General features: G+C 44.7%; 1 protein-coding gene across 2 annotated transcripts in view; it reads right to left on the reverse strand.

Moving 5' to 3' along the window:
• Positions 1–18,436, reverse strand: part of BTK (Bruton tyrosine kinase) — a 562,758-nt gene that overhangs the window by 116,933 nt on the left and 427,389 nt on the right. For both annotated transcript variants that reach the window (XM_040405594.1, XM_040405595.1), the window contains exon 13: positions 11,369–11,440. In XM_040405594.1, coding sequence (XP_040261528.1) covers positions 11,369–11,440 — 72 coding nt within the window. The remainder of the gene's footprint in view (positions 1–11,368; positions 11,441–18,436) is intronic.

An 18,436-nucleotide genomic window follows, 5' to 3' on the forward strand; every position in this document is an offset into this window, starting at 1 on the left:
AAACATTTGCTATTATCCATGCTCTTCCTTCCAGTATACAGTCCATCAGGACATAACAGCCCTCCCTATCTATAGCTGTTTTCACTATTTTGATATCTATATCACGATGTATTAATATACTCACGCCTCTCGCATATGATGAATAAACTGAATGAAAGGAGTGCTGCATCCACGGTCTGGACACCCCAGTTATTGTCTAACCTGTTAGATGTGTTTCTTGTAAGCAGATTATAGCAGGGAGAGACCTGTGTATTGCATCAAAAACCGCGACTCTCTTAAAAACCTATTTATATAGCTGACCATTTCCAGAATATAGTTGAGGACCCCCGGGAGAAAAAGGGAGAGAAAGGACAGAGGAGGGAGAGAGAGAAAAAACAAAAACAAGAACAAGCAGCACAGCAGGATACCCACCCTGCCCATCCCATCTGAATGACCCAGGATAGCTTCAGCCCTGGCTCTCTATCTTAGCTTTTCCCCCTCCCAGCCCACACCCAGCCCGTATACCCCTCAACTCCTTATCTTTTCTTTAATCCATTCTCCAGCCGCTTCCGCTGTATCAAAAAACCTGATTTTATTTTCCCATTCAATCCTCAGCTTAGCCGGAAACATCATCGAATATTTCACATTATTTAAACGCAGAGTTTTTTTCACACTGCAATAAACCGACTTCTTTCCTTTACCGTTTCCTTTGCATAGTCAGGAAATAACATTACTGTTGCGCCTAAGTATTCTAGCTTCCCTCTCTTCCTTGACCTGCGTAGTATCTCCTCCTTATCCCTAACCGATAATAAATAAAAAATTATTGATCTCGGTCTCATTCCGGGAGAGGGCGGCTTTGACGGCAATCTATAAGCCCGTTCCACAAAGTTTTTATAATCTGAGATGTCTTGTTCCATCAACCAGGTTTGTATAAAAGTACAGGGGTCTTGCCCCTCCACATCCTCTGGGATTCCTAGACATCTCAGATTAAGGCCTCATGCACACGACCGTTTTTTTTGCGGTCCGCAAAAACGGGTTCCGTTTTTCCGTGATCCGTGACCGTTTTTTCATCCGTGGGTCTTCCTTGATTTTTGGAGGATCCACGGACATGAAAAAAAAGTCGTTTTGGTGTCCGCCTGACCGTGCGGAGCCAAACGGATCCGTCCTGAATTACAATGCAAGTCAATGGGGACGGATCCGTTTGACGTTGACACAATATGGTGCAATTTCAAACGGATCCGTCCCCCATTGACTTTCAATGTAAAGTCAGGAGTCCCTATTATACCATCGGATCAGAGTTTTCTCCAATCCGATGGTATATTTTAACTTGAAGCATCCTCATCACCATGGGAACGCCTCTATGTTAGAATATACTGTCAGATATGAGTTTGATCGTGAAACTCATATCCGACAGTATATTCTAACACAGAGGCGTTCCCATAGTGATGGGGACGCTTCTAGTTAGAATATACTACGAACTGTGTACATGACTGCCCCCTGCTGCCTGGCAGCACCCGATCTCTTACAGGGGGCTGTGATCCACACAATTAACCCCTCAGGTGCTGCACCTAAGGGGTTAATTGTGCATATCATAGCCCCCTGTAAGAGATCAGGGGCTGCCAGGCAGCAGGGGGCAGACCCCCCTCCCTCCCCAGTTTGAATATCATTGGTGGCCAGTGTGCGGCCCCCACCCCCGGCCCCCCCTCCCTCCCTCTATTGTATTATCATTGGTGGCCAGTGTGCGGCCCCCCCCGCCCCCCCTCCCTCCTTCTATTGTATTATCATTGGTGGCCAGTGTGCGGCCCCCCCGCCCCCCCTCCCTCCCTCTATTGTAATATCATTGGTGGCCAGTGTGCGGCCTCCCCTCTCCCCTCCCCCCCTTCCAATCATTGGTGGCAGCGGAGAGTTCCGATCGGAGTCCCAGTTTAATCGCTGGGGCTCCGATTAATAACCATGGCAACCAGGACGCTACTGCAGTCCTGGTTGCCATGGTTACTTAGCAATATTGCAATATTAGAAGCATCATACTTACCTGCTGCGCTGTCTGTGACCGGCCGGGAGCTCCTCCTACTGGTAAGTGACAGGTCTGTGCGGCGCATTGCTTAATGATCTGTCACTTACCAGTAGGAGGAGCTCCCGGCCGGTCACAGACAGCGCAGCAGGTAAGTATGATGCTTCTAATATTGTAATATTGCTAAGTAACCATGGCAACCAGGCCTGCAGTAGCGTCCTGGTTGCCATGGTTACCGATCGGAGCCCCAGAGCGATTAAACTGGGACTCCGATCGGAATCTCTGCTGCCACCAATTATCGGGGGGGGGAGAGGGGAGGCCGCACACTGGCCACCAATGATATTAATACAATAGAGGGGGGCCGCACACTGGCCACCAATGATAATACAATAGAGGGAGGGGGGGCCGGGGGAGGCCCCACACTGGCCACCAATGATATTACAATAGAGGGAGGGGGGGCCGGGGGGGGCTGCACTGGCCACCAATGAAATTAAAACTGGGGAGGGAGGGGGGTCTGCCCCCTGCTGCCTGGCAGCCCCTGATCTCTTATAGGGGGCTATGATATGCACAATTAACCCCTCAGGTGCAGCACCTGAGGGGTTAATTGTGCGGATCACAGCCCCCTGTAAGAGATCAGGTGCTGCTAGGCAGCAGGGGGCAGTCATGTACACAGTTCGTAGTATATTCTAACTAGAAGCGTCCCCATCACTATGGGAACGCCTCTGTGTTAGAATATACTGTCGGATATGAGTTTTCGCGAAGTGAAAACTCATCTCTGAAAAAGCTTTTATGCAGACGGATCTTCGGATCCGTCTGTATGAAAGTAACCTACGGCCACGGATCACGGACGCGGATGCCAATCTTGTGTGCATCTGTCTTCTTTCACGGACCCATTGACTTGAATGGGTCCGTGAACCATTGTCCGTCAAAAAAATAGGACAGGTCATATTTTTTTGATGATGGACAGGAAACACGGATCACGGATGCGGCTGCAAAACAGTGCATTTTCCGATTTTTCCACGGACCCATTGAAAGTCAATGTGTCCGCGAAAAAAAAAACGGAAAACGGCACAACGGCCACGGATGCACACAGGTCCTCAGAGTCCGATGTTCTTTTTTCTACTTCTGTCAACCTAATATTTCCAGTCTGGAGAGAGAGGTCTTGTATTGCCAAACTGCATTTTTTTATTTCTTGAAATATCTCTTGCAGGCTAGGAACCTGCTCCTCTTTTGTAGAAACATTTTCCTCCACCTCCTTTAGCTGTTTATTACCTCTCTCCCCAGACTGAAAACTTTCCTCGGATAATTTCAGGTTAGAATTTTCCTCCAAAAGAGACTCACCCTCTTGACCTTGAGACATATCCTAATTTTTTTTTTAGAAGGGCTGGTCTGTCCACGCATGTTGGTTAGGAGTAATTGCTTAGATCTTTCTGTTTTTTTAAGCATTGGGGAAAATGAAGTATTTAACTCCAATTGCCCCTTGCCCTTTTTCTCTGCCCCCTGTCTAGCCATTTCTAGAGACTTCCCTGTTATCCACACTTTTCCCCTTTTTTCCTTTTCCCTCCTCCTCCCCTTTCTCTTTAGCCAAATCTGAAGTACTCTACCAGATAAAACGGTCAGAGACGGAGAATCAACACACAAACCCAGAAACAACAATACATTAGTCTAGCATTCATACGTGAGTAATCAGCCAGTTCCGCTAGTTCATGCGTCCGTATATCAATTAACAGCGCTCCCCGCTACACTTTACCATGTGATCACGTGATCCATGCGCTTGGGGCGCCCTGACGTCACTCTGGAGCGCCCGGGGAGCCGCACGGACGGTAAGTATGCTGCTCCCCCGCTCCCCGCTACACTTTACCATGGCTGCCAGGACTTTAGCGTCCCGGCAGCCATGGTAACTATTCAGAAAAAGCTAAACGTCGGGTCCGGCAATGCGCCGAAACGACGTTTAGCTTAAGGCCGGATCCGGATCAATGCCTTTCAATGGGCATTGATCCCGGATCCGGCCTTGCGGCAAGTGTTCCGGATTTTTGGCCGGAGCAAAAAGCGCAGCATGCTGCGGTATTTTCTCCGGCCAAAAAACGTTCCGTACCGGAACTGAAGACATCCTGATGCATCCTGAACGGATTACTCTCCATTCAGAATGCATTAGGATAATCCTGATCAGTATTCTTCCGGCATAGAGTCCCGACGACGGAACTCTATGCCGGAAGACAATAACGCAAGTGTGAAAGAGCCCTAACAGTCTCAGGTGATTAGTAGCATAGAGATCAGTAGCAGTTATTTGGGTTAGTTGGATTAGTTCATGGTCTCAGTTCTTTTCAACCCGTTTCCTATATAGCACTGTAAATCAAATAGCAGATCACACATACTATAACAAACTCGCGTTCCAATTAATATAATTGGTGCAGTTAGTTGTCTCACTCTTGTCCACAGTTATTTGGAGACTAGCAGATCTTTCTTTATGGGCAACCAAATCTCTTCCAATTTACAAAATCCAGCAGTCAGGGCCATCCATGTGGGGAGCTGGGTAATTGGCCACGCGTCGCTGACCCTGCAGTTCTGGACTCCCCTTTTGGGGGGGGGGGGGGGCAGTTCTAACTCGCCCCCTACAAGCCCCAAAGTGGAAAGACCAAGCTAGTAAAGCCTCCTAGTCTAGGACCACAACACTCTTTTTTCGCCCACAATCCACAATCAGCAGCACTCCTCCTCCTCTACCGTGTTCCAAGCTTTCTTTCTAGGTGCAAGCTGCCAGGGGGGGGCGGCACCCGAATCCCACATGTGCACTTTAGGACCAGTTATCGTGGCCCCTTCAACACCCCTCAGCTTACACCCACACTCCACTGCTGTATCAGCTTATTAAATAGCCAGAGCTCCAATCGAAAAGAGGCATCTGTACATCTCACCTCATCACCAAGGAAGGGGGAGGGAGGGAGGCACTCACACCCGCCAAATCAGTCCTCCTCCTGTCACTTCTAATCTTCAGTTTTGCGTTCGGCTTCACTCAGCTCCCGATCTCCCAGAGACAGGGAGCCCACTATATTTTGCTTCACGCTCAGGAGAACAAGACGGCCAGGTGATGGAGCAGCAGGCGGCAGGACAGCAAAAGGCGGCGGGGCAGCAGCATAGCAGAGCAGTGGGGGGCAGAGCGATGGCTGGAGCGGCTTCACATAGGGCTGGGAGCTCGGCGGCCGGAAGGGCGGTGCGTACGTCACCTGCGTGCATCCACCGCAACCATCGATTTCAACTAAACTTGGTAGGCTTCTATACATATTAATTTGTCACAAAGCGTGTTAAATCAGGTCTATACCGGCCTGCAATTTTAGGGAGAATCTAACCTGGTGTACATCACTGTGCAGTGCAGCAACATGCATAGCTAGCCCTTTCTGGTGGCGAAACAGTTATTGTGCGTCTGAATGACAGGCAGGTCACATATATGGCCACGCACATCGAGCAGACCACCAACATTCCTAACTCACCCCTAGCTAAACAAAAAAAAGCATACAGCATCCTTTAGTAAACCAAAAAAAAAATATATATAAAACGCTGAATGCCCCTACAGATTCCCCAATGACATTTTAGTGAAACAAAATAAGGACATGGAGGCAGCGCCAATAAAGTAGTCAAGAAAAAAAAGATTATTTTAATCCATGTTATGGCTGTGCAAACACATGCGTTTGAATCCCTTCTGTTAGATGTAGAATGACTGTGCGTCTATAAGGCTTAGTTCACACTTCACTTATTTGGTCAAAGCAGGTGGTGGTCAAACCCACAGAACAAGTGCAGATCTCATCAGAGAGTAGGCTTGGCTCCAGAATTTGCCTCACAATAAGTGATGGAAATAACTAACCAAATAACAGAAGTGGGAACTCCGACTTACAGGTCAATGGTAGTGTCAGGTCTAATTTATCAGCGTGGACTCAACCGTCTTCTGTGTTTTGGACCCACTCCTGCTTTTGGCTTCCAAATCATGATCAAATCTTGATGCAAAATACTCACTGTGTGATAGAGGTCTCATGCTCAATTTGCGTGAGTTTTGGCCATCTGAAATCTGCTTTATTCAGATGGAAAAGAAGTCCTGCATGCAGGAATTTAATGGCCTCTATCACACGGTCAGTATTTGGTCAGTTTCTTGCATCAGTATTTGATTAGTATTGGCAAGGCAAAAACAGGAGTGGGTCCAAAATAGAGATAACATGTGATGGAAATATTTGCATGTTTTCTGTGTTTTGGACCCACTCCTGCTATTGGCTTCCAAATCATGAGCAAATCCTGATGCAAAATATTGACCATGTAATAGGGGCCTTCTTATTTGCTGTTTTTCTGACGGATCAGAAGAACGTAAAAATAAATGGTGATGTCAACACGGCCAAACAGGGACACTAGTTGCCCCGTAACAGTCTGCTGAGGGTGGCAACAGCATGAAGAGTCACAACAGTGGCCTCGGAACAAAGTGGCAAGGGGGTGGGCACAGGAGTGGCGATAAACACACAAGATGGTGGCAGACCACAGTAGGGGCAGATGGCAGTAGAGGCAGCAGATGTGTGGCATTAGGCGGGTGACAGCATCGGAATAGTGCTAGCAGGACGTAAGCAGAAGTAACGGGACATTTGTCACAATGTCCTGGTGTAGCAGCGCACTACAGTCATATGATTACAGCCAGAATGATCAGGCACTGGTGTTTGGAAATCCTGGTTTATCCAGGCCTGATTCATCTTTAAAAAGGCTAGTCTCTCAACATTTTGAGTTAAAAGGCGAGTTCTCCTTGGGGTAACTATGCCACCCACCACACTAAACACCTGCTCTAATTCCACACTACTGGCCGGGCAGGAAAGCTTGCCCAGGGCAAACTCGCCCAGTTGCAGCCACAATTCAAGTTTGGCTGCCCAGTAGTCCAGGGGATCTTGGATATGGGTTGGCAGATTGCAGTCCAAGTATGCCACCACCTGCTGGTTCAGGTTCTGCTCCATGTCCTTCTGCTGCTGGGTGGTTTCTTCAGTAGGTGGGCGAAGAAAATTGCTCATCAGATATTCAAGACTTAAAAGGCTGCTGATGGAGCTGGTGCTGCTCCTGCACCCCCCACCCCCTCCAGCAGTCATAGCAGTGGAGTGTGAGCATAGAGAGTCCTCCCAGTTAGACCTTTGTGAGGATGGGCGATGGAGCGTGTAGGCAGCAACCAACTGACTACAAAGGATGTCTCCATAGTAGTTGAGTTTTTCATCCCTCTCAGAAGGTGTAAAAAAAGTCCCCATTTTGGACAGGTAGCGAGAGTCTAACATTATGGAGAGCCAGTAGTCATCCCTTTGCCGAGTGGAGATAATGCGGCTGTCACTACTCAAGCAACTCAGCATGCATCTGGTCATTTGCACTTGGAGGGACTCCCTGCCTCCATCTCCACTGCATACTGCCATGGACTGTCGTGGTCATCTGTATCGTCTTCCTCGTCGCCCTATAGCTCCTCCTGCTCCTCTCCCGTCGCTTGGGCAGATAAACTATCTAGTTCTGTGTAGAATTCCTGGGCTTCCTCCTCCTGTGCCAGTTCAGTCTCCACAGGGCTCAGGTGGCTGTGAGATGTAGGCACCACATCTTCTGTCCCTTTGCCAGTCAGATTTATTAGCATCCCCTCCAGGACGTTGTAAGATATGGTCATATAAAATGTCTTATGGGTTGAGTTATAATTTAATGAATTGAGTGAACTATATCAGATTTGTAGAGTCATTGATATAGCAGATGAAAAGGTTTTTCTAATAATATTCTTGGGGTCAATTGTTGTAGAGAAGCCTTCTGTATTGTTAATCAGGATGTCTACAGAAGTGTTTACAATCATTTACATTTCTATGGCATCATGAGGGCAGATGGACTCTCCCTTTCAAATAAGAATACTAGACTGTATCACATTTGAAAGAAAAACACCGTAGTGTAAGTGGCTCACCAGTCGTCCTAATGGGTAGGTGCACTCCCCGCAGCACCCCCAGTGTTGTGGCAAAGTAAAATTTAAGGTATAACTGGGTGGGGTCACTCTATATTTGGCGACACATGTGAGTTAGTTGGAGAATGGTTTATTCAGATAAAACAATAGACAATAAGCAATAAGTAATAAATAATAAAATCACAATAAAAACAAAGTCCCATTGTTTTTATTGTGATTTTATTATTTATTACTTATTGTTTATTGTCTATTGTTTTATCTGAATAAACCATTCTCCAACTAACTCACATGTGTCGCCAAATATAGAGTGCCCCCACCCAGGTATACATAAAATTTTAGATTGTAACACAACCAGTCGTGATGTCTCTAGTCAGTGTTATCTGATCACAATGTGCAAATGACGGGAGAATAGAGTTCTCATGATATGCAAGGTGTGGGAAAATGTGACACCTTTTATTCTCCTGGTGGGAGGGAACACACAGAGATAAAAACCGGCCTTTGAAGTAGGAAATATTTTCTGATGGGAGGGGGAGTGAGTTCCAAGATCAAAAAAAATTGTATAAAACATGGGCAAAATTTGGCATAGGGACAGGTCAGAGAGTTATGTCTAGGATTCTTTTGCCCAGGAATTTGTGAAATAGTTTTGTAATTTAATTGTTTCTGTCCCACATACAGTCAGGTCCATAAATATTGGGTCATCAACACAATTCTAACATTTTTGGCTCTATACACCACCACAATGGATTTGAAGTGAAACGAACAAGATGTACTTTAACTGCAGACTGTCAGCTTTAATTTAAGGGTATTTACATCCAAATCAGGTGAACGGTGTAGGAATTACAACAGTTTGCATATGTGCCTCCCACTTGTAAAGGAGCCAAATGTAATGGGACATAGTAATAATCATAAATCAAACTTTCACTTTTTAATACTTGGTTGCAAATCCTTTGCAGTCAATTACAGCCTGAAGTCTGGAACGCATAGACATCACCAGACGTTGGGTTTCATCCCTTCTGATGCTCTGCCAGGCCTCTACTGCAACTGTCTTCAGTTCCTGCTTGTTCTTGGGGCATTTTCCTTTCAGTTTTGTCTTCAGCAAGTGAAATGCATGCTGAATCGGATTCAGGTCAGGTGATTGACTTGGCCATTGCATAACATTCAACTTCTTTAAAAAACTCTTTGGTTGCTTTTGCAGTATGCTTTGGGTCATTGTCCATCTGCACTGTGAAGCGCCGTCCAGCATTTGGCTAAATGAGCAGATAATATTGCCCGAAACACTTCAGAATTCATCCTGCTGCTTTTATCAGCAGTCACATCATCAAAAAATACAATAAGTACCAGTTCCATTGGCAGCCATACATGCCCACGCCATGACACTACCACCACCATGCTTCACTGATGAGGTGGTATGCTTAATCATGAGCAGTTCCTTTCCTTCTCCATACTCTTCTCTCCCCATCACTCTGGTATAAGTTGATCTTGGTCTCATCTGTCCATAGGATGTTGTTCCAGAACTGTGAAGGCTTTTTTAGATGTCGTTTGGCAAACTCTAATCTGGCCTTCCTGTTTTTGAGGCTCACCAATGTTTTACATCTTGTGGTGAACCCTCTGTATTCACTCTGGTGAAGTTTTCTCTTGATTGTTGACTTTGACACACATACACCTACCTCCTGGAGAGTGTTATTGATCTGGCCAATTGTTGTGAAGGGTGTATTCTTAACCAGGAAAATAATTCTTCGGTCATCCACCACAGTTGTTTTCCGTGGTCTTCCGGGTCTTTTGGTGTTGCTGAGCTCACCGGTGCGTTCCTTCTTTTTAAGAATGTTCCAAACAGTTGTTTTGGCCACGCCTAATGTTTTTCCTATCTCTCTGATAGTTTTTTTGTTTTTTTTTCAGCCTAATGATGGCTTGCTTCACTGATAGTGACAGCTCTTTGGATCTCATCTTGAGAGTTGACAGCAACATATTCCAAATAGCACACTTGAAATGAACTCTGGACCTTTTATCTGCTCATTGTAATTGGGATGATGAGGGAAAAACACACACCTGGCCATGGAACAACTGAGAAGCCAAGTAACTCTCTCCTGGACTTGCAGTGTCAGAATGGTATGCAGCTACACTGCTTAATCTGTGACGCTCCAACTTGCTGGAATTCAAAAGTGTACATGCTTTAGTGTCTGTACAAGCATTGGAAAACCGTGAACAATTTGGTCATGCACCAGACCGCTTCAGCAGCGAGCATGTCTTGTTTCTAGGTCATACAGTGGCAGCTCATGCCATCCATGCTGCAGTAGTCCCTCATCCCTCATGTATTTTTGAAGACACGCTGATGCTCATGCAACAGGTGGCTCTGTAGCTGTTGGGGATCCACAATGAGAAACTCCCATGAGGAGGAGGTGCTGCCACTTGAGGAGGAGGAAGCGAAGTCAGAGTTGGAGGAGAAAGAGGATGATTATGATGATGACGGTGACACCGGCCAGGACACCCAATCGTCTCAGTGAGGGGCAGAGGTGGAAAGAACTGGCTCTTCGGGTACGCTGGCGACCTGTAGACTTGCTTGCTTACACAGTGACAGGCAGCTCGGTAACATCAAGCAGTCTGATGATTACTGGATAGCCATGCTTTTAGACCCTCGCTACCTGGGTCCAGGGCGCTACCTATGGGTCCATTCACACGTCCGTGTGTGTTTTGCGGATCCACGAATCCGTGGATCCGCAAAACACGGACATCGGCGATGTGCGTTCCGCATTTTGCGGACCGCACATCGCCAGCACTTAATAGAAAATGACTATTCTTGTCCAGACAAGAATAGGACATGTTCTATTTTTTTCGGGAACGGAATTGCGGACCTGGAAGTGCGGATCCGCAATTCCGGATCCGGGCAGCACATCGCAAAATGCGGAACGAAATTGCGGACGTGTGAATGGATCATAAAAGAGCTCAATTGCGCCTGGAATGCTAAGTAGCTGGGGCAGCAACTTAGACTTCACAGCACCAGCTTCTTACTGGCTGGTTGTATTTCTGACATTTAATGCGCTGCTACCATGCGGTCCCAGCGTCATATGCTACTGTACATTCTGATCTGCAGCAATGCTTTAAGGGCAAACTTTCATGGGCCCCCCTGCAATGCAGGGCCCAAGGCGATCAGCCAGATTGCCCTCATTATTATGCGCCCCAGCTGGAACTAGACAGCTCTGTCCACTGTGCCCATTTACTTCGATAGAAGCAGCATTGCAGTAACCAGCTCTGCCCACTACACAGTGGATGGAGCTGTGTAGTTACAGCACCTATTTCTGGATCTGGATCTAGTCAGCAACAGCTGATCAGAGGGGATGCGGTGTGTTGGACCACCACTGATCTGATATGAATAGCCTACGGTGACAGGTCACCAATATAAAAATCCTGGAAAACCACTTTAATTGCCCAAATATAGTATTACTTCTTACCATAGCCAAGACCAGCAGTGGATGGTATTCTTCTGACAGAACACACCGGATACTTCAGTCTTGAGATCAATCCTGTATAAGAAAACAAATACAGATTTAGTAAAACTCATATATAAAAATATATCTGAACTCGCAGGAAACCCCTATAAGGCTACTTTCACACTAGCGTTCGGGTGTCCGCTCGTGCGCACCGTTTGAAGGGGCTCCCGAGCGGCCCCGAACGCATCCGTCTGGCCCTAATGCATTCTCAGTGGAGGCGGATCCACTGAGAATGCATCCGCCTGCCAGCGTTCAGCCTCCGCTTCGCTCAGTGAGCGGACACCTGAACGCTGCTTGCAGCGTTCGGGTGTCCGCCTGGCCGTGTGGAGGCGAGCGGATCCGTCCAGACTTACAATGTAAGTCAATGGGGACGGATCCGCTTGAAGATGACACTATATGGCTCAATCTTCAAGCGGATCCGTTCCCCATTGACTTTCAATGTAAAGTCTGAACGGATCCGCTCAGGCTACTTTCAGACTTAGAAAATTTTCTAAGTAATAATGCAGACGGATCCGTTCTGAACGGATGCAAACGTCTGCATTATTGGAGCGGATCAGTCTGATGAAACATCAGACGGATCCGCTCCGAAAGCTAGTGTGAAAGTAGCCTAACTCCTGGCCTACTCCAGGTCTTTGTCTTCTCTTGGTTTGTTATATTTTGGATGCTCTCACAGTGTCTGACTTCACTTGGGCTCTGATTCTGATCATTTCAGATTTTCCTACCTGCCACCAACTGGCAGCTACTTTGAGGACCGTGAACATGTAATTTAACCAGGAAAGACCGGAGAGATCAAAACAGCTGCAGTTAAAGAGACACTATCAGGGCTCATGCACAGGACCGTATGTATTTTGCGGATTGCAAAACATGGATCCAAAAAAAAAGGGATGACATCCATGTGACAACCGTATTATATCCGTTTTTTTGGGGATCCATTTTAATAATGCCTGTCCTTGCCTGCATAATGTACAAGAATAGGACATGTTCTATTTTTTAGCAGAACAGACTTGTGGACATACAGATACGGAATGCATACGGATATGGAACGGACAAAAAATACATTCTTGTGCATGAGCCCTTACAGTGAGAACTGTAAAAGACCACATATTCATGTTCAAGAAGTAGAATAAAAAATCTACAATCAAAATATAAGAACAGATTAGAAACAAGTATATGTGTTCCTATCTGGTTTTCACTATTTTTGTATAGAGCATACAGGTTTCATTTTAACCTCCTCCCGTCCGCCCATAGGATATAAACGTCCTATGGGTGGACCTCTATTTCTGAAAGCACGTTTTAAAATGTCCGTTCAGAAAGTGCAGCTGCACGCTAATCGTGCAGCTGCTGATTGGGATGCCTGCTGTCAGTGACAGCAGGGCAACCCTTAGAGAAGGCAGGGACAGTGCCCAGGTGTCCCTGCCTTCACGATCGCTGCAGACACAGCGCTCACCGAGCACTGTGTATGCAGAGCAGGAAGCGCTATGCGCTTCCTGTTCCGGCCCGGCGGTCATGTGACCGCCATGACCAGAGAGTGCAGAGGCTGTGTGAGGTCTCTCAGAGACCTCGATCAGCCCTGCTCTGAGGCTGTACAGCGCAGAATTATGCTGTACAGCCTCTCTGGGTGTGCATTTCTTCTGTAACTGGGGCTACTATGTCAGCCCCAGTTACAGGAGAAATCAACAGTGAAAAAAAAAAGAAAAAGTGAAGTAGATGTCCCCCAGAGGTCTTGTATGACCTTATGGGGGATGAAAAGTGTAAAATAAAATTAAAAAAAATAAAGGGTTGAAAAAATAAAATTAAAAAAAGTTTCTCATGTAAAAAAAAAAAGTCCCCAAGTAAGGAATAAAAAAAAAAATTTAAAAATAGAAAAAATAAAATAAAATAGACATATTTGGTATTGCCGCGTCCGTAAAAACCAGCTCTATAAAAATATAACATGACCTAACCCCTCGGGTGAACACTGTAAAAAATAAAAAAAACTGTGTCAAAACAAGCAATTTTCGTCACCTTACATCACAAAAGATGCAACACCAAGTGATCAAAAACGCGTATGTCCCACAAAATGGTACCAATAAAACCGTCACCTCATCCCGCAAAAAATGAGCCCCTACATAAGAAAATCTCTCAAAAAATAAAAAAACTATAGCTCTTAGAACATGGAGACACTAAAACATCATTTTTTTTGTTTCAAAAATGCTATTATTGTGTTAAAGTGAAACAAATAAAAAAAAGAGTATACATATTAGGTATTGCCACGTCCGTAAAAACCAGCTCTATAAAAATATCACATGAGATAACCCCTCAGGTGAACACCGTAAAAAAAAAAAAAAAAAAAATGTGTCAAAACAAGCTATTTTTGTCACCTTGCATCACAAAAGGTGCAACACCAAGTGATCAAAAACGCGTATGTCCCACAAAATGGTACCAATAAAACCGTCACCTCATCCCGCAAAAAATGAGCCCCTACATAAGAAAATCTCTCAAAAAATAAAAAAACTATAGCTCTCATAACATGGACACATTAAAACATAATTTATTTGTTTCAAAAATGCTATTATTGTGTAAAACTTTAATAAATGAGAAAAAGTATACATATTAGGTATCGCCACGTCCGTAACAATCTGCTCTATAAAAATGTCACTTGACTGAACCCCTCAGGTGAACGCTGTAAAAATAAATAAATAGAAACTGTGCTAAAACAACCAATTTTTTGGTCACCTTGCCCCATAAAGTGTTATAATGAATGATCAAAAAATCATATGTACCCAAAAATAGTACTAATAAAACTGGAACCTTATCCCCTAGTTTCCAAAATGGGGTCACTTCTTGGGAGTTTTTACTGTAAGGGTGCATCAGGGGGCTTCAAATGGGACATGGCATCTAAAAACCATGTGGAGTTCCTTTTCTTCTGCGCCCTGCTGTGTGCCCATACAGCAGTTTATGACCACATGTGGGGTGTTTCTGTAAACCGCAGAATCTGGGTAATAAATATTGAATTTTGTTTGGCTGTTAACCATCGATGTGTTAAAGAAAAAATTGGATCAAAATGGAAAATCTGCCAAAAAAGGGAAATTTAAAAATTTGATCTCCATTTTCCTTTAATTCTTGTGGAACGCCTAAAGGGTTAACAAAGTTTGTAAAATCGGTTTTCAATACCTTGAGGGGTGTAGTTTCTACAATGGGGTCACTTATGGGGGTATCCACTATGTAGGCCCCACAAAGTGACTTCAGACCTGAACTGGTCCTTAAAAAGTGGGTTTTGGCAATTTTCTTAAAGATTTTAAGAATTGCTTTTAAACTTCTAAGCCTTCTAACGTCCTAAAAAAATAAAATGACATTTCCAAAATGATGCCAACATAAAGTAAACATATGGGGAATGTTATGTAACAAATATTTTATGAGGTATCGCTTTCTGTTTTAAAAGCTGAGAAATTGAAATTTAGAAAATTGCGAATTTTTCAAATTTTTGGGTAAATTTGGGATTTTTTCATAAATAAAGGTGAAATATTTTGACTCAAATTTATGACTATCATGAAGTACAATGTGTCACGAGAAAACAATCTCTGAATGACTTGGATAAATAAAGGTGTTCCAAAGTTATTACCACATAAAGTGAGATATGTCAGTTTTGCAAAATTAGGCCTGGTCAGGAAGGGGGCAAATGGCCCAGATGGCAAGTGGTTAACATAGGGTTTAGTAGCCTGAAACAGTGCTGTCTTTCAGGGAGTATTTAGTAGGCCGACACAAACATACTGTAGGGTGCCATAAGCATTAATAGTAAACGCCACTGCACTTCTTTTTAGCCCTTGCGATTTAAACCTAGTTATCATATCTGTGAACAGTGGTAATTAGTTATTTACATCCCACCATTTCACCTCTGTGTTCACTGTTAAATGGTGAAACACAGAGCATTAATAGGGTACATCTAGGGCTTGAGTTAAACCTCTGTTAGACTGAACAAAAATCTGGAAAATTTACGAGAACAAGTGTTCTTGATAATAGGCTTGTATATTCGATCAGACGATCAACCGATAAACGAGCAAATGCCCGATGAAATCAGAGATGTGCTGCTAATAACACATAAAACATAATGACGGGGGAATGACTGCAGTAGCAATCATTCCTCCCGCATTTAGTTTGCATCGGCCTGTGTAATCAGGACAGTGCAAACGATTGCTGATAGACAGTGTCAGATTGGGGGTGGGGTGCCTACGGCCCACCAGTAAAATTAATTCTGGGGTACCACTGTTGAGCTACTGTACATGCAGATACTACCTGCTTACATAGTGCTAAGCAGCAATAAAAGGCTCAAGATGATAGATTCTGGGGGTCCCTGCAAAAGTTTTGTGAATGCGGGTCCCTCGGGACAAAAAGGACACTGGCTGGCATGGCTCCATACCTACAACTTATCTCAGCTCTCTGATGCATCTATAACAATAAAAGGGTAGTTTGTTAAATAATCTACCCAGTTTTTTATATGGATATAGGCTTGTTGAGATACTAGGCTGGGAGGCCCATCTTTATAAGGGACACACCGGGGGATTCAACAGTTCTCCTGTGGGCCAATCTGAGCCTGCTGATGGATGCATTATTGTCTATTGGCGCTTGCACTGCCCAAAGATCAGTCAGTGTAATAGTGCCCTTAAGGAAAGGTTCTGATAGGGGCTCGCCCTGTTCAGGGTGGTAGCCCTGTGTATTTCATTTAATGGACCCACTGTACTAACCAACTGGTTAGACTTAGGGCTAACTCTAAGGGCGTTATCCTGACAGTCCTCCAGTATTCACAATTTAACCCCTATACAGGGATCTGGACTTCTCTGCAGTGGAGCCACTAGGCCACTACCTCTTGAGATACTGTAGTCCTAGTGTGGTTGGTGGCTGACCCACGGGGTCAGAAATACTTTTGCGAAGCACTGAAGGTCAGGCAGTATGCATAGTCTAGAGACCAGTTAAAGATCAGGGCAGGCAGCGTACAAGTGTATCCATGAGACAAGTCCGAGGTCAGGGCAGGTGGCAGTAGTGGAATCCGAGGGACGGGCTAATTTCAGGGAAGGTGGCTAGAGTCGGTAGTCAGGCTGGAGGTTGGTACACAGGTGTACACAATACACCTTTGCTGGTTGCTAGAGACTAGGAAACCCGGGCTCTGTGTTCAGTGATAAATCTGGTCCACTGTTTCCTTCCAGCCCTGGGCACAGCATGCTTTCAGTTTGTTCCCTGTAGCACTTCTTTAAGGGCCGGCACATGTCACTTCCTGTGATTTATTGGTTTAACACATGTGACCGTGCTGACCAATCCTAGCCCTCTTGCAGCTGTAAAGGTGGTCAAGCCCCCTTCCCAGGTGCCTGAACATCAAGGTCCTTGTGTCCTGCAAAGGTTGCTGTTATCTCTGCTTGTGTTTCTGGACTTCGCTACCAGTTTGATCCCTGCCTGCTTGTCTCGAACCAGCTGCCTTCTATGCCAATCCTCCTCAAGAGGTAGCGACCTGTGTAGCTGGCCAGCTAAGACCTGTCCTAGGTTGCTAACATAATTTATATGTTTATACAGCTAGACCTGAAAATAACCTTAATACAGTTCCTATGTTTGCGTGTTAAAGACGAAAGCAGAGTTATTTACAGTGACTTCATGTTTGGATGTCATGTAATAGTTATATTTTGTGTCCACAGAAGCAGAAAAAGATAATGTGCCTTTAGGATTCATTATATAATGTAAGGTAAGCTCAATGACACAGCAGACACAACAGAAAGCATAGAGTTAAACTGTTGTTGCTAAGCAGGAGTCTTGACCAATCCTAGCTAGCCTCACACAGCCCAGGAGTTTTGACCAATTACAGCCAGCCTCACACACAGCTTGTGTGGGAAATTCCCCTAGCAGGAGCTGCTGGAATCATTATTCACCAGAGAGAGGAGCTGAACAGACACACACTCCACTAAGAGCTGTGTTTTATGGAAGCAAGAGGCCAAAATAGGTATTTAAAACAGTTATATAATGTTCCTACTGTTAATATAGTGATTAGAACTGTATACTGAACTGGTTATATGTATGTTTACTTACAGTTCCACTATACAAACGAACTACTGAGCCATACAATCATACAATCCAAAAAATTGCATACAAAAGCGAACTGCTCATACCAGATCATAATCAATTGTATAGAGCAAACTGCAAACCAAGTAGAGCAAGTGAACTATTGGTTAACCTCAGATATACCTCTCAGAGAGATCATAAAGTGCTTAAATAACTTAAAATTGAGAGTACAGATACTCAAGAGAGAAATATATCCACCATTTTATGTTGAATGACAAGATTTAACAGTTAAACCACCATCTTATGCATACCGCCATTTTATGATATTTTATTCAACATGTGTTCTGTACATGGACTATCTGCTGCAGAGGCGGCAGTGTTATATACAGTCCTGATCAAAAGTTTAAGACCACTTGAAAAATGGAAAAAAATCATATTTAGCATGGCTGGATCTTAACAAGGTTCCAAGTAGAGCTTCAACATGCAACAAGAAGAAATGGGAGTGAGACAAAACATTTTTTGAGCATTCAATTTAATGAAAACAACAAATAAACTGAAACAGGCTGTTTTTCAGCTGATCAAAAGACCACACCTCCAAAAAAAAACTAAACCCCCCAAAACAGAAATCCAACTTCCAAACATGAACTCAGTAATGAGTAGCTCCGCCGTTATTGTTTATCACTTCAAAAATTCGTTTCGGCATGCTTAATGCAAGCGTTTACATGAGGTGAGTGGGAACATTTCTCCAAGTGGTGAAGACGGCCGCATGAAGGCATCTACTGTCTGGAATTGTTGTCCATTCTTGTAAACTTCCCTTGCCATCCATCCCTAAAGGTTCTCAATTGGATTTAGATCAGGGGAACAAAAGAGTGATGTTATTCTCCTGGAAAAAGTCCCTTGTCCTGCGGGTATTGTGTACTGTAGCGTTGTCCTGTTGAAAAACCCAGTCGTTACCACACAGACGAGGGCCCTCAGTCATGAGGAATGCTCTCTGCAACATCTGGACAT

Source organism: Bufo bufo, chromosome 8 (genome assembly GCF_905171765.1).
Source record: "Bufo bufo chromosome 8, aBufBuf1.1, whole genome shotgun sequence".
In the NCBI taxonomy this organism is placed as follows: Eukaryota; Metazoa; Chordata; class Amphibia; order Anura; family Bufonidae; genus Bufo; species Bufo bufo.